Source organism: Salmo trutta, chromosome 3 (genome assembly GCF_901001165.1).
Source record: "Salmo trutta chromosome 3, fSalTru1.1, whole genome shotgun sequence".
Taxonomy (NCBI): Eukaryota; Metazoa; Chordata; class Actinopteri; order Salmoniformes; family Salmonidae; genus Salmo; species Salmo trutta.
In genome coordinates, this window is record NC_042959.1 from 51,530,055 (window position 1) to 51,547,190 (window position 17,136).

The 17,136-nt window shown below is 39.9% G+C and overlaps 1 protein-coding gene and 1 pseudogene across 1 annotated transcript; both read right to left on the reverse strand.

Annotated features, from left to right (window-relative positions):
• Positions 1–874: 874 nt before the first annotated feature.
• lta (lymphotoxin alpha (TNF superfamily, member 1)) lies at positions 875–7,209 on the reverse strand. Its single transcript, XM_029717896.1, has 6 exons — positions 6,734–7,209; positions 5,576–5,701; positions 5,414–5,456; positions 5,043–5,078; positions 4,823–4,855; positions 875–1,447 (listed from the first exon to the last, which is right to left on the reverse strand). Exons 2-6 carry the CDS (start codon positions 5,696–5,698, stop codon positions 1,074–1,076), a joined length of 609 nt encoding a protein of 202 aa, XP_029573756.1. The 5' UTR covers positions 5,699–5,701; positions 6,734–7,209; the 3' UTR covers positions 875–1,073.
• Positions 7,210–9,902: 2,693 nt separating this feature from the next.
• Positions 9,903–16,877, reverse strand: LOC115165549 (apolipoprotein M-like; annotated as a pseudogene).
• Between the last annotated feature and the right edge of the window lie 259 nt (positions 16,878–17,136).

The window sequence follows — 17,136 nt, forward strand, 5'->3', positions numbered from 1 at the left end:
TCCTGAATTCAATGAGAAATCAACAAAACATTTCACCTTGTCATTTGATTTAGGTTAAAAGTTGTGTGAATTTTTTTTCTCCAAATCCAATCAGTTTTCTACTTTGATTAAACATCATCACATTGAATCAACCATGTTTATGTCCAGTTGGTTAGCTTTCGGCCAACGATCACGCAGTACTGACGTGTGTTGATGTTACATCAGTTTTCTAATGCTAATAGGTACAGGTATTTTAAGACCTAGTTTGCATGTCTCTGAATAAGCTGAGTCTGTGATAGTAGCAGAATCCATCTCAAAAGTGACAGAGAAGGACATCTGCCTTTTCTCTGTAGTGAGGTAGCGCCACCATGTGGTAAGTGCTACCTCCCGTGTGGCTCAGTTGGTAGAGCATGGCGCTTGCAATACCAGGGTTGTGGATTCAATTCCCACGGGGGACCATTGGCGATGAATGGGAGTCACTTCTGAATGCTAAATTACATAAATGTAAACAATGGATGATAAAAGTGAATAAGTGGCATACTTAAACTGTAAGTCATTTTGGCATTTGATGTAGTAGAATTCATTCATCTTTTCCAACTCTCGTGTTTGACAACAGCTGATAATTAGATAAATTGACGTGCTGTACCAAAATGAATAAACGGTGAGAGTCAACGCAAATCGCCCATTAGATGAAGCATTCGGAGTACTATTTTAGACATTTCAGATACTATATAATGTTCTTTTTTTTGGATACTATTTAGTACAGTAGTATGGGTATTCAGACACGAGCACCGTCTCCATATCAAATCTATTACCATCTATAATATCTAGCATTGACTAATTCACATCATGATAGATGCCATTAATATCACAAGAAATCACACACACACAAATACATAGTTTGACAATGTACTATGTTATCTCATTATGTAATCAAATCTGTTCAGCAAAACAAACAATGCGTATGCATAACAGTTACAGTTTTCACAAAATAAATTCAGTTTAGTAACTACCACAACCTTTTTTTAAAACAATGTTTTAACCGCTTTTTTGGTTCAATCTTGAACTAAGTCTCAATAACAATGTCTGTTGGCTCAATATGGGGGGAGCTGATATGCCCCCCAGTAGGTATTCTCTTCCCCATACCTAAAACTATTATTCTTGGATATCTCAAGGCTGAGACTGTTACCTTGTTGGAGCTTAACCATCCTGGACATGAATACAGTGCCCTCTTTCTCTCCGTGATACACGGCTTCACACAGTCTCCTCTGGAGTGTCTTATTTTGAATGCCATTTTTGAACAGAGTCACCTTCCTCTTCTCCTCTCGCCCGGTGCGCCTAGTGAAGGTGACCTGGACATAGAAGTAGTAGAAGCCTTCAGATGTGACGTAGACAGAGTTGTCACGGAGGACGAGGGAGCAAGAGCCACAGACGGGGACATTATGGTCATTCTCCCAAGATAACTTTCCTTTTCATGAAGGAAAGAAGAGAGAATAAAATAAAATATTAAAACGCTTTACATCATATAAATGGGTTACTATACACTACATGACCAAAAGTATGTGGACACCTGCTCGTCGAACATCTCATTCCAAAATCATGGGCATTAATATGGAGTTGGTCCCCCCCCTTTGCTGCTATAACAGCCTCCACTCTTCTGGGAAGGCTTTCCACTAGATGTTGGAACATTACTGCGAGGACTTGCTTCCAGTGAGCCACAAGAGCATTAGTGAGGTCGGGCACTGATGTTGGGCGATTAGACCTGGCTTGCAGTCGGCGTTTCAATTCATCCCAAAGGTGTTCGAAGGGCTCTGTGCAGGCCAGTCAAGTTCTTCCACAACGATCTTGACAAACCATTTCTGTATGGACCTCGCTTTGTGTACGTGGGCATTGTCATACTGAAACAGGCAGTTTGGAACTTGGAAGTGAGTGTTGCAACCAAGGACATACAAATTTTACGCGCTACACGCTTCAGCACTCAGTGGTCCCGTTCTGTGAGCTTGTGAGGTCTACCACTTCGCGGCTGAACCGTTGTTGCTCCTAGACGTTTCCACTTCACAATAACATCACTTACAGTTGATCGAGGCAGCTCTAGCAGGGCAGAAATGGAACTGACTTGTTGAAAATGTGGCATCCTATGACGGTGCCACGTTGAAAGACACTGAGCTTTTCAGTAAGGCCATTCTACTGTCAATGTTTGTCTATGGGAATTGCATGGCTGTGTGCTCTATTTTATACACCTGTCAGCAACGGTGTGGCTGAAATAGCCGAATCCATTCATTTTAAGGGGTGTCCACATACTTTTGTATATGTAGTGTATGTTTGAACAGACAGGTGGCAAAATATTGAATAACTACACTTTCAATACCCCTTTAAAAACTCTGTATACAGTGCCTTCAGAAAGTATTCAGACCCCTTGACTTTTCCACATTTTGTTACGTTACAGCCTTATTCTAAAATATATGTTTTTTCCTCAGCAAGCTACACACAATACCCCATAATGACAAAGCAAAAACAGATATCTACAAACAGATACCTTATTTACATAAGTATTCAGACCCTTTGCTATGAGACTCGAAATTGAACTCAGGTGATTCCTGTTTCCATTGATCATCCTTGAGATGTTTCTACAACTTGATTGGAGTCCACCTGTGGTAAATTCAATTGATTGGACATGATTTGGAAAGGCACAGACCTGTCTAAATAAGGTCTCACAGTTGAAAGTGCATGTCAGAGCAAAAACCAAGCCATGAGGTCAAACAAATTGTCCATAGAGCTCCGAGACAGGATTGTGTTGAGGCACATATCTGGGGAAGGGTACCAAAGAAATTTCTGCAGCATTGAAGGTCCACAAGAACACAGTGGCTTCCATCATACTTAAATGGAAGAAGTTTGGAACCACCAAGACTCTTCCTAGAGGGAGAACCTTCCAGAAGGACAACCATCTCTGCAGCACTCCACCACATGACAGCCCGCCAAAAGGCACCTAAAGATTCTCAGACCTTGAGAAACAAGATTCTCTGGTCTGATTAAACCAAGACTGAACTCTTTGGCCTGAATTCCAAGCGTCACATCTGGAGGAAACCTGGCACCATCCCTACGGGGAAGCATGGTGGTGGCAGCATCATGCTGTGGGAATGTTTTTCAGCAGCAAGGACTGCAAGACTAGTCAGGATTGAGGAAAAGATGAACGGAGCAAAGTACACAGAGATCCTTGATGAAAACCTGCTCCAGAGTGCTCAGGACCTCAGACTGGGGTGAAGGTTCACCTTCCAACAGGACAATGACCCTAAGCACACAGCCAAGACAACGCAGGAGTGGCTTTGGGACAAGTCTCTGAATGTCCAGCCAGAGCCTGGACTTGAACCCGATCAAACATCGCTGGAGAGACCTGAAAATAGCTCTGCAGCAATGCTCCCGATCCAACTTGACAGAGCTTGAGAGGAATTGCAGAGAAGAATGGGAGAAACTCCCCAAATACAGGTGTGCCAAGCTTATAGCGTCATACCCAAGAAGACTCGATGCTGTAATCGCTGCCAAAGGTGCTTCAACAAAGTACTGAGTAAAGGCTCTGAATACTTATGTAAATGTAATATTATTATTATTTCTGATTTTTTTTTTTGCTTTGTCACTATGGAGTATTGTGTGTTGATTGATGAGGGAATAAAACAATTTAATACATTTTTGAATAAGGCTGTAACGTAATAAAATGTGGGAAAAATCAAGGGGTCTGAATACTTTCCGAAGGCACTGCAAAATGTACACTGCAAAATGATAATGTATTTTCACAGACAGTAATTGTAGCATTGTCTTGGGCTTAGTGCATTGCCCGCATCTAAGCAGTTACAGTAGATGGGTTGAGTGTGGGTCTTGAACCTCACTTCACAAAGGAGCAGATGTGTGTGTGTGTGTGTGTGTGTGTGTGTGTGTGTGTGTGTGTGTGTGTGTGTGTGTGTGTGTGTGTGTGTGTGTGTGGGGGGGGGGGGGCAATAGCTTAATGTTTAATGAATAGATTGAATATTTGCTTAATGTTTTCAATACATAAATATCATTTTCTGATTAATAACGATGCATAACATCTTGTTGATAAGAGACATACAATTACGTGTGTAGTAATATGTTCTGCTCATGTTAGTAAGCATGTTATATATCTCGGCCCTCCCACCCCTACGGGAGGGCAACTCCCGCACAGCCCAGTCCAAGCTCTTCTCTGTCCTGGCACCCCAATGGTGGACCCAGCTTGCCCCTGAAGCTAGGACATCCTGCCCATCTTCCGAAAACATCTGAAACCCTACCTCTTCAAACAGTATCTTAAATAATCCTCCTCCAAACAGACAAATAATGGCGCAGTACAACAGTGATGTGCAGAACGGCATCTCGGAACGCATAACTCGTCGATCCTTGTCACAGATGGGATATTGCAGCAAACAACAACACTGGGTTCCACTCCTATCAGCTAAAAACAAGAAGAAGTTTCTCCAGTGGGCACGCGATCACCACTTGACAATTGAGGAGTGGAAAAACATTGCCTGGAACGTGACAGCGAGTTCAGTTTAATTGAGTGGCCTGCGCAGTCCCCAGACCTCAACCCAATAGATCGTCTTCGTGATGAGATGGAACGGGCTGTTGGCAGCATGAATGTACGTACCACCATCCAGTCTGCAGCCACTGTGTGATACCATTGCTTCAGCATGGACCAACATGTCTGTGGAATGTTTCCGACACCTTGTAGAATGCCCCGAATAATTCAGGCTGTTCTGGAGGCAAAGGGGGGTCCGATCCGGTACTACATGGTGTACCTAATAAACTACCTATAAACTAGGAAAAGAAGTGTTTAGCTTACCCATGGTCAGCTGGATATAGGAGAGATGGGGAGCTGGAAAGCAAAAAAAGCCCATTAATTTTCCTGTTTTGATCTATCTTGTAACGTTTACGTGTTACTCTCTGCTTGTGCAATCTTATAACGCCATCTTTCTCCAGAAAATGCATCAATGACCTGATTTCTATTGCACACAGCGCATTGTTGAAATAATCAGAAATGGAAGTAGCAATGCTTTACTTACCCTTTGATGAATTCAATTGAGCCAAAAAACTGCCGTCTGCAAAAGAAAAATAATATTTAATGTCACTGTCATATATATATGGGTCCATCATATTGCCTATCAATCTCATATGACTTTAAATATATATATATATATATATATATATATATATATATATATATATATTTTTTTAAATCCCAGCCCCTTGTAAATAAGAATTTGTTCTTAACTGACTTGCCTATTTAAATAAAGGTTAAATGAAAAAAAAAATATTGTTGTCGAATGTCTAATATGGGATAGAAATGATATTACAGTGCCTTGGTCAATATTATGATTTACAGAACAGAAAAAACAACTACTAATATCAGTATGTGTAACCCAGTACAACTTACTTGTAGGGTGCTGGTTTTCCTCCTTTGATTCAGGTAAATGACTCTTGGAGAGAGAAATTACATAGTGACACATTGAGATCATCATCATCAGTCTACCCTTATGTATCATCATCATCATCATCATATCGGAGTTGAGCTATCACTGATGATAATTGGACATACCTTGTCAGGTGAGTTTATTTTCACTGTTGTGAGAACTGCGACCATAATCCCCATAGCGACTGTGAGAAACCCGCACCACACATGTAGCAGCAGGTATCTGGAGGTGTGCTGTTGGCTCTTCATCCTCTGGAAAACACACACGTACCACAAACCACTGAGAGCCGTCCCAATTCACTCCCTACCACTTCCCATCGGCCCTAATCCTTATCTAATCCAACGTTTGCCGATCTGAAGGGTCTAGAATAGATATAAGCAGGCGGGTTGTAGATCTTCCACCATAGGCCACTGCTTGAGTCTGAGCACCTCAACATAAGTCATAGGCTCCCTTCTGAATAACATTTAGTTTAGATTATACCCCACTCTGGGATTTCACCAATCTAGATTATTCCCCTCTTGAACCACAATGCTACCCTATGTGCATTGTGGTTTGCTACTTATATTGGCTCAAACAATAACATCGGTGGCTGTAAATGTGATATATGAACTCACTACCAGAGAAATACACTAAAATAATTTGTAGTAAACTTGCAGAGAGTGGTATGTACTGTGTGACTGTGACAAGACATTACGGCTGTCACGCAGTGTACTCTGGTATGTTCAGTTGGACATGAATGCATCAGTCACAGTGACTAAGAATAGTCAAGAAAATAATCATAATTTGGGGGGGGGGTGTTTATATTTGTCCTGTTACACACTTGTACAAGATACAAGTAATTGTGAAGGTATGCATATTGAGTGAGAGAATGATCTGGCAATGATCAATTTGACCGCATTACCTGTCATATGGTATAGGACATGAGACTGGGTCCATCATATTGCCTATCACAGTCTCATTATTGAAAATACCACTAAATATTCATACAACAACCACCGTTTTTGGACCAAATATAACTGTGGAGCCATTAGACTATTACTGTGTGATGATCAAATCGGACATTACTGTTATCACCAAGTGATTTTACATTGTGTCACATTTCCCTCATCCAAACATCCTATAATTAAGTCTAAGATTAGGAATTTCACATGATGAAAAATGATTGCAAATACAATGGACCACTGTCCACAATTCTGTGTTACCACAATTTACATATACATCATTAATAAATGAGTAGCTTGATATGAATAAAATGAAACACAACGACCAGGATCTCAACTCACCTAGTGTGTCTTGTGTTGTCCTTGTACAAACAAATCTGTCTGCTGCCTACCATGCTGCATTTCAGAGACATGTTCATTAGACAGGGTTTCCCCCCTTCCACTGGAGTTGAGGTTTGATGCGGTGGAGTTTTTTTTCTTCACTGTGAGTTGTGGTTGGAAAGAAAGGAGGGAGTGAAAGCAAAGCATCATGGACTAAACAACCACCTCAAAGTGGACTTTGGTCACATTGAATTAGCAACTGATGGTGTCATATTCTTCTATGAAAATGTATTTAAGCCTGGTCCAAGATCTGTTTATGCTTATGCCTACTCCATTGTCAAGCCAGGCAGGAGTTGGCAAAAGAGCAGTAACAGATTGTCACCCAGGCTATGATTTATTTGATTTCCCCTCTGTGTCGATAACATGTTTTTTTTTTTATGACAACAAAAAATGAATTTAAACAATCAATAAAACCAGGTATTTTATCCATTATTTTATGAAATACTGTAGATAGTGTTGTAAAGTAACTTTTTGACAGCACCCCTTTTGATATCAATGAAACCTGTCATCCATGTTGGCCAGTGTGTGCTCAGAAAGTGACTTTTAGACCTGAATGCCAAAACATTAAATAGATAAAAGGTGATCAAAGTTGACATATATTTTTTATACCCCACCATACCATGAGGCATCCATGTCTTCATCACTGGAAACGACAAATGGTTGAGATTGATATCATTTAAAAGCTTACAAACAGGGGTGTCAACCTATTCAATAATTTCTTGTCATTTTCTAACCGTATATGTCAATTATCTAAAAACGTGTCAACTCAGATTTTTTCATATTCAGATAGATTATGTAAATAGGGTCTGCCCACCATCGGTCGAGACACAACATGCTCTTGAATACAGGGTGGGTGTCATGTTTTGTCTGATAAATGTACTAAAATGGGAATAAAATGTAATTTTCAACTTTCAAATGGTGCAAAAAGATGGTCGAAAGTTCACACACCGGAGAATAAAAATAAAATAACATTTTATTTGTCGCATATGCCAAATACAACAGGTGTAGAACTTACAGTGAAATGCTTACTTACAAGCCCTTAACCCTTAACCAATGCAGTTAAGAAAAATACCTAAAAATGTTTTTATAAAAGTAACAATTAAAGAGCAGCAGTAAAATAACAATAGAGAGGCTATGTACAGGGGGGTACCGGTACAGAGTCAATGTGCGGGGGAACCGGTTAGTCGAGGTAATTGAGGTAATATGTACATGTAGGTAGATAATAACAGAGTAGCAACAGTGTCAAGGGGGGGAGCAATGCAAATAGTTTGGGTAGTCATTTGATTAGATGTTCAGGAGTCTTATGACGTGTGGGTAGAAGCTGTTTAGAAGCCTCTCGGACCTAGACTTGGCACTCCGGTACTGCTTGCCGTGCGATAGCAGAGAGAACAGTCTATGACTAGGGTGGCTTTAGTCTTTGACAATTTTTAGGGCCATCCTCTAACACCGCCTGGTGTAGAGGTCCTGGATGGCAGGAAGCTTTTCCCGGTGATGTACTGGGCCGTTCGCACTACCCTCTGTAGTTCCTTGCGGTCGGAGGCCAAGCAGTTGCCAGACCAGGCAGTGATGCAACCCGTCAGGATACTCTCGATGGTGCAGCTGTAGAACCTTTTGAGGATCTGAGGACCCATGCCAAATCTTTTCAGTCTCCTGAGGGGGAATAGGTTTTGTCGTGCCCTCTTCACGAGTGTCTTGGTGTGCTTGGACCATGTTAGTTTGTTGGTGATGTGGACACCAAGAAACTTGAAGCTCTCAACCTGCTCCACTACAGCTCCGTCGATGAGAATGGTGGTGTGCTCGGTTCTCCTTTTTCTTGTAGTCCACAATCATCTCCTTTGTCTTGAATGGGAATATGTTTTTTAAATGATACTGTCAATCTTCCATAGGAAACCTATTGAAATCATAGAACTATAGATAATAGAATAGAAATGTAAGTTTACATTCAACAGTAGGTGGACCGGTGACGATCTTTGTAGTAGTAATTAGAAGTAAAAATGTAAATTCAATTAAAATATCAATGCTGTACCAGCTAAATTGCAGGGGTCTGAAGGGATATGTCCATTCTATGAATAATATTTATATGATTGAAATTACACCCATCCTGTATTCAAGAGCATGTTGTGTCTCAACTGATGGCGGGCACAACACAAGAACCTCAAACGTTTGAGTTTGAATGCATAAACAGATTTTTTCCCCCCATAAATTGTAGCTTAGACCCAATTTTACATCATCTATATTTTCCGGTGATGAAGACATGGATGTTTCATGGTATGGTGGCGTACATGTATGAAAAGTTTTGTTTAAATCAAAAGGGATGCTGTCAAAAAGCGACTGAATTAAAATGGATTTACCCTAAGAAAAATACTGCACTTTTTACTGCAGTGGGCTAAATCAGGGTCACAGAGTGTTCTTGGTAGTCTTAAACAAATCTACTTTGAAACCAAAGCATACACCTCACACACATTGGTAATGGTCTTTAAAAAAAAGAAGACACCTGCACCATGTCAGATATAGTTTAAAATCTATTCAATTTTGACTTTGCATCCGAATATTACACTTTATATGCATCACAGAAGACAAATCCGTTTGACATGGAAACATCGGATTTTCAGCTGTTTTTTTAAAATAATGTTGATTACTTTACCATTTCAAAATGTTTTTAACACTACATTCCTAAAGAAAATATGTACTTTTTACTCTCATACATTTTCCCTGACACCCAAAAGTACATTTTGGATGCGGAGCAGGAAAGGAACGACTGGAGCAATTACAGAGCGATTTCAATGACAACAGAAACTATATTTGAATTCAACATTTTTTATTTGCATTAACATACTGAATTCAAATGCAATAATTTTACATTTGCAATGCACAAATTTATTCATAGAATTAATAAATGTAACTTGTATTTCATGATTTGAAAAATTAATTGAATGAATATTGCATTCACTTTTAAAATGATATTACAACTTAATTGAATATTCAAATTCTAAATGTATATATTCTGTTTCAATGTGGTGGATATTGCATTCATTGTCTGTGTATCAAGTTTGCAAACTATCAAATCTCAAATGCATTTAGATTCAGTTTTCAAATTCAGTTCACTTTCACATTTACTCGAGTCATTTTCTATTAAGGTATCTTTACTTTTACTGAAGTATGACAATACAGGCAAAGAGAAGGTGACAGAACCACTATCATCCCTGTGGCGAGGAACTATAGGCTAGTAAGGCTACAGATGAGTCAGGCACAACATTGACAGATGTGGGCGGCTTGTGATTTCCCACACATATTTATAGGTCAGTGTCAGTGGGTTCGACAGGTACAAAAACATGACAGGGAGTTTTCTTCATGGTTTCATAAACCAGCTGGCAGCCACAGTGACTCAATCTGACTTTACATACATAGGGCATGGAAATAGCCATTGTCATGCCCTGATCTGTTTCACCTGTCCTTGTGCTTGTCTCCGCCCCCTCCAGGTGTCGCCCATCTTCCCCATTATCCCATGGGTACTTATACCTGTGCTCTCTGTTGCCAGGTCGTCTTGTTTGTCAAGTGAACCAGCGTTTTGTTTCTCGGCTCCTGCTTTTCCCCAGTGTCTCTTTTCTTGCCCTCCTGGTTTTGACCATTGTCTGTCCTGACTCTGAGCCCGTCTGCCGTCCTGTACCTTGGCCTCTACTCTGGATTATCGTGCCTGCCTTGACCTGTCATTAAACATTGTTACTTCACACAGTCTGTACTTGGGTCTTACCTTGATTCCTGATACATAGGGTATGGAAATGCAGATGCGTGAAGTTGAACACTGTTGATTTCATAAACAGGACTGAAAGTAACTTTTAGAAAGTGGAGAGAGCAAAAGTGAGAGCGAGAGGAGAGAGCGTTTGTTTGTAGATTTCTATGTAACTTTCCTGTTCTTGGTTTCTTGCTCTATGGGGCATCCCCAATCAACCTGTGCTTTTCTTCACATGCCACAGACGGTTTAGGTGCTTACCCAATGCATGCAAAATTCTCAGACAAGGCCTTCAATCATGTTAGCCTTTAAGTCTTTTCCTCATCTTCCTGAAATGCAGAAGTTCAGGCACTGCTGTTGTTGAAAGCAGAAACCTTCTGGCATCCATCTAATCACATTCTGTTCAGTTTCTATTCTGTTTCTGTTCTGTTTAAGATCATGGATCAGTTTCTGTCCAGTTTTAGATCATGGATCAGTTTCTGTCCAGTTTTAGATCATGGATCAGTTTCTGTCCAGTTTTAGATCATGGATCAGTTTCTGTCCAGTTTTAGATCATGGATCAGTTTCTGTCCAGTTTTAGATCATGGATCAGTTTCTGTCCAGTTTTAGATCATTGATCAGTTTCTGTTCAGTTTTAGATCATTGATCAGTTTCTGTCCAGTTTTAGATAATTGATTTCAATCTGTACAGCATCGTAGATGTGTTTGGCTCAATATTGGTATATACCAGCGGTCACCATTCCTGGTCAGGGAGAACTAAAGGGTGATTCTGCCCAGCACTACCGCCTGATTAGTGTTTCACTAGTGAACTGCTCATCAATATAACTAGTGAACTGCTCAACAACAATCAGCTGTGTTAGAGGTGGGCTGGAAGAACCATCGTTTGACAGTAATGAAATATTATGCAGGGGAGTTTGACTGCCTATTTTTGGGCTTAACAAGATATGTTTTCATATACTGTAAATGGCATTGATATTTGAGAAACTATACTGAAATGAAGAGGAACACACTGGGAATAGAATCTCAGCCGTACTGTGACTATACTAACTTATTGAAACAAGTCCTGCTGAGATTGAAACAAGTCCTGCTGAGATTGAGGCTGTCCTATTATGGACACCGTACAGGTGAGAGAAAGGTAAGAATCTAAAGTCATTCTGACGGAGACAGGAAGTAAATTCTCACACTGTACTCTGTACTTTCTGTCGGTCAACAAGTTGTTTCATGCCTAAGTGTCTCTGGGAAGTCAAGTGACTTCATGTTGGTGCGTCACAAATCTTTGAAAGTGCGTAAACCAGAGAGATAAACGGAGAGGGAGAGAGACAAGGATTTCATCATGGTTTCAGGATATTTTCTGACATTCATATTAGCCCCGGGCATAGTTGAAACACAGAGGTACTTGAATGGTGACATTGTTAGCTACATGTTGACTTTGTCTAACTCAGCCATTGATTGTCTCCTGGCACTGGTATGTCAATCATTTCTAACCAGGGCCCTTATTCATAAAGCTTCTCAGAGTAGAAGTGCTGATAGGATCAGGTTCCCTATCTATGTAATCTTATTCATTATCTGAAAGGCGAAACTGATCCCAGAGCAGCACTCCTGCTCTGCTTTATGAACGCGAGTCCAGAGCTACAGCATAGGATTCAAAAGGTTACATAAGCAAAAAGGACACCACTGTTTGACCTTTCCTTGAGGTTACAAGTAAAAACCCACATCGCCTGATGTCAAATATATTGACTGGACATGGTGCTTTGTTACTGATGACGGTGCAGATGAAAGTCGCGCTATTTCACATCAATCAATGGCTTTGACATCATTTTGAGAAACTATTAACTCAAAGAATTCTCCATTTCAATTCTCTCTTGTATTGGAAAAGGTTTATTGCCAATGTAGTGTATACTGTAGGTGTTTTTAATAGGACCAGACATGGGAGTCTGGTCTCAAATGTTATTGTATTTAAGCCATAAAAATGACATGTACAATGTATCCAATGCACCCCAAATCCCTAGTCTACCCCTTCATATACCCATATTTTCTTGATTTTGAACTGCAGGTCAAAGAAATAACCTTACAAGAAATAAAAGGACAGGTGAAAGCAAATTTTACCGTTTCTGCTTTCAGTAACCCTGTGTTACATTACATTAGAGCAAATGAAGAAGAGAACTGTGGATGACCACTCTAGTTGTGAACGACTGTGTGCTCTGAGCCTCTGCTCTGTCAGCAGCATCATGGGAATTTCCCCTGCACTGTCAGTGTAACTACGTGGGCGGCTACTCCCCCGGTAAACTAGCCCTGGATTCTTTTCTAAATTGATGAATGGTATTTAGATAGAGGTCAGCGGCGGCTGCTGAAGGGAGGACTGCCCATAATAATGGCTGGAATGGAGTCAATGGTGTTTGATACCTTTCCATTGACTCCATCCTAGACATTATTATGAGCCATCCTTCACACAGCAGCCTCCATTGATGGACGTAGGCGAAGAGTGGAACAATGCAGTTCAGTGAACCATGACAGTTAAGTCATCTCTCACAAAAAGAGAAACGCGTGAAAGTGAAATATTTTCCTGGAAATAGGCCCTTTGAAAACCTGATAACTTTGTGCCATGTCACTGCAAGTTTAAGTGAGCGATGGAAAATATTTACAAGTCTATGCCTGGGTCACTAGTGCTATTCTAAAACATTCTGATACTTTGGAATAGACTTTGAATAGCTGTTCTTTTTTTCTGTTTATTTGTTTTACTATTACACATGGGAAATAAGAGGAGAGTTCTTCATTTGAATTAGTTCCATGTTTCTGAGTTAGATCAAAGTTAGAGTGGGCAATACGCTAATAATAAACTCTAAAAAGGAAACCTATTTCGATGCATAGCATGATCTTGATTGAAGACTCCAACAAATATCAGGCAGCCTGTAATAGATTGTGGATGAGCAAATGTAATCTAATAACCACAAAATGGAAGAGCAGTAGTGATAAGTGCATAAACATAAAAGTAAAACATAATTTAGATTCTTACCTCAGTGCTACGCCTTATTCAAATTACAAAGCTCTGAAAGAAACACACACACACACATATATATATATCTATCTATCTAAAAGAAACACACACACATATATGTAAATAAAACAGTTCAATGAGACATATGCTATTTTAGAAAATATATATTCTCTCTGGTGGTCCAAGTCCATTTGTTCTATAGTGAGGTTAGATTATGTACCAAAACCACAAACCTTTCTCTTGAGGGAGACGGACAAATCTATCCATATTTTTACAAGCCATTTGGGTCCGAAACACCTTCACCACTTTATTATCCAATAAGGCACTGTCACGAGCTGGTAAAAAGAAAAATACACAATTTTCATTGAGGACCACTTAGAGTGCAAACATTGTTTGCATCTCTAAGCACATTAACCCTTTGGGCAGCTATACCATGTCCTTGTTATACAATTTAAAAACCACATTACATGTAATATGTACATTGTATGCATGTAATAACTAATTAAACAGCAATGTGATGTATTAATAATAGTATGTATCTCAATTCTTAGATTTTCTCAGCTTTGCTTCAATTCCTGGTATTCCATCACAGTATGGAATCATTGATGACTCCTTTGCTGACCGTAAAGCATGAATCTGTTGAGGGTGTCGTGTGTCTCTAGTGGGTCCAAGTGACGCTCCATCTCCTGCAGCAGGATACACTGGTTGCAGTTCAGCCACTCTCCACTCCACACTAGAGTTTGCAGCTCAGGCCTGCCTGTGTCAAACCAACTGGGAATTAATTATTCAATGGGCTAACATAGTTTTGCTCAAGTTCTGTTCACACATACAGTGAGCTCCAAAAGTATTGGGACAGTGGCACATTTTTTGTTGTTTTGGCTCTGTATAAAGTGCAGACTGACAGCTTTAATTTGAGGGTATTTTGAACCATATCGGGTTAACCGTTTAGAAAGTACAGCACTTTTTGTACATAGTCCACCCATTTTGGGCGACCAAAAATATTGGGACTAATTCACTTATATGTAAAAAGTTAAGTATTTGGTCCCACATTCATAGCATGCACTGACTACACCAAGCTCGTGATGCTACACTTGTTGTTTGCGTTTCAGATGATTTTGTACCCAATAGAAATTAAATGGTAAATAATGTAGTGTCATTTTGGAGTCACTTTTATTGTATATAATAGAATATGTTGCTAAACATTTCTGCATTAATGTGAATGCTACCATGATTACGGATAATGAGTGAGAAAGTTAGAGGCTTAACTCTCATACCCCCCCCCAAAAATGCTAACCTCTCCTAATATTGTAATGGTGAGAGGTTATCATGTCTTGGGGATATGATATTTGTGTGTCTCTAACTTTTGGACCAAATACTAAACTTTTGCACTACTTTAATACACATAAGTGAATATGCCCCAATACTTTTGGTCCCCTAAAATGGGGGAACGATGTACAAAAAGTGCTGTAATTTCTAAACGGTTTACACGTTATGGATCAAAATACCCTCAAATTAAAGCTGACAGTCTGCACTTTTAACCTCAGTCATTGTATAATTTCAAATCGAAAGTGCTGGAGTACAGAGCCAAAACAACAACAAAAACGAGTCACTGTCCCAATACTTTTTCTATGGGCCGAGATACTCATTGGCCCATTCAAAGTCTGAGATAAGAGAACAAAACTCTAATTAAAAGTGGCACCTAAGTTAGTGGGAGTGGTTGTGAGTTACCTTGTGATGTCAAATCATCTTTGCCAGACTGAATAGTATAGGTCCAGTTTTTCATAATGCAATGAACACCCCTAAAATTGAAAAATATGTGCATTATCACACAGACAGCTTCTACTGTAATTGTGTAAATAACACTGATGTTCTCCTATACTTTGAAAATGTTAGTCAGGGTAGAATAGTCCACAAGCATTGCAACACCATATAGGGTGTAATTAAGCCTGAACTGTGTACAACTGGTTAAAATCTGGGTCAGAAACAGACCAAGGACGTGTTCCAAATAATCTCTCTCTTCTTCCGTTTCTCATTACTGTTAAAAGAAACTCCCTCTAGCCCGTGCATATCCAAATCCAATGCTTTTACATTCCTGGGGAGTAGTGAACAAGCGCACACTTCAGGAAGGAGAGATTATTGGGACATGCCCCGAGTGGGCTTCTCTGCCAGTATGATTGTGTGTCAGCGATCCCTGGTCTCTTACACTCGCATGAGCTCCGGTCAACAGTAGTGTCTTTTCAGAGGTCTCATTCAGGTGAAACACAGTGCTGTCCATCTGTCTGAACATCTGCACATCCGACTCCTTCACGCCAGCCGCTGCAACAAAGTACCATTTGCCAAGATACTGAGAGAGAGAGAGAGAGAGAGAGAGAGAGAGAGAGAGAGAGAGAGAGAGAGAGAGAGAGAGATGAAAGGAAGAAAAGATAGAGGGGCAGAATTATAGGAAAGAAAACATCTATTTTAAGACATTACTGACAAAAAAATGACCACCAGTGAGAGAAAACAGTGGGTGGGGAAAGTGTAAGATGACAAGTGAAAGGCCAATGCCATAAATGTGAAATAAGTCAAAAACTACATCTGAAACTGAGAAACCCTTTGAGGTGCTGTCCATATCCAGCCATTACAGAAAAAAGGTATGAATTGTGAAATCATGTGTATTTTCTGTAAACCATATACTGTAGGACTCCAATTACAACATTCTTTCAAATCAAACCACATATGGTGGGAAACTGTACAGCAAACTGCATTTTGTGTGATGTTTCCAGGGCTCACTTGTAAAAGTGACTCATTGTACATTTTAACTCAAAGTTGACTCCTTGTATGTGTGTGTAACCCAATGTTGACTCCCTTTATAAATGAAGGTTAAATATAATAAAACTTAATTATGGGTCACATATTTTGTAAATAAATTAAAGACCAAAATAATCCTTTGAGAATCATCATGAAGGGCTCATGAGGTTTTGATATATCGTCGCTTGTGCATAGTAACCTAATTAATAGGTCAATAGTGCTAAAAACAGATATTGCATCTGCATCTCTCTCTTACCTGTTGGGTATTGAGACTGCTTGTAGATAGGAGGACTGGTTGGGAGCAGCGGGTGAAGAGCTGACCCAACCACCCATTCACAAAGAGCAAGAACGAATACACTTCCTTGGCCTCTAACATACCGGAACTACTTCAAATCAACTTGTGGCCTAAAAGAAACCTGGTAATTGAGCGCTCTTTCTGGGCTTGATCTTTCTGTGTCCGGATTGAGCTTTAAACGTTTTAGGATTGTGGTAATCATTAACCTCTTTCTTGTTAGCACAACTTTCCACCATCCCACATAGTCCAAAGGCCCACATACCAAAACGTTTTGTTCCATGGTCTATGAAGCGGGACCGAAAAATGTCAATATTATTACCTATAAGTATTTTTGGGTGGGTGGCCTTTAAAGTAGGAAGTGTTTAAGCTTTTACCCAATTTTAGGAAATAGGCCTGCTTCTACACCTATTCTCCTCACCCTCCATCAGCCCACATGTTGGTGGATGGGTTTCAATATGACTGTCATTTCTGCAGTCTACACTGGTAATGCACATCCCACATGTTCTTGTTTTGTAAGACACTACAGTAAGTACCAAGTGGTGTCAAAGTCATGAA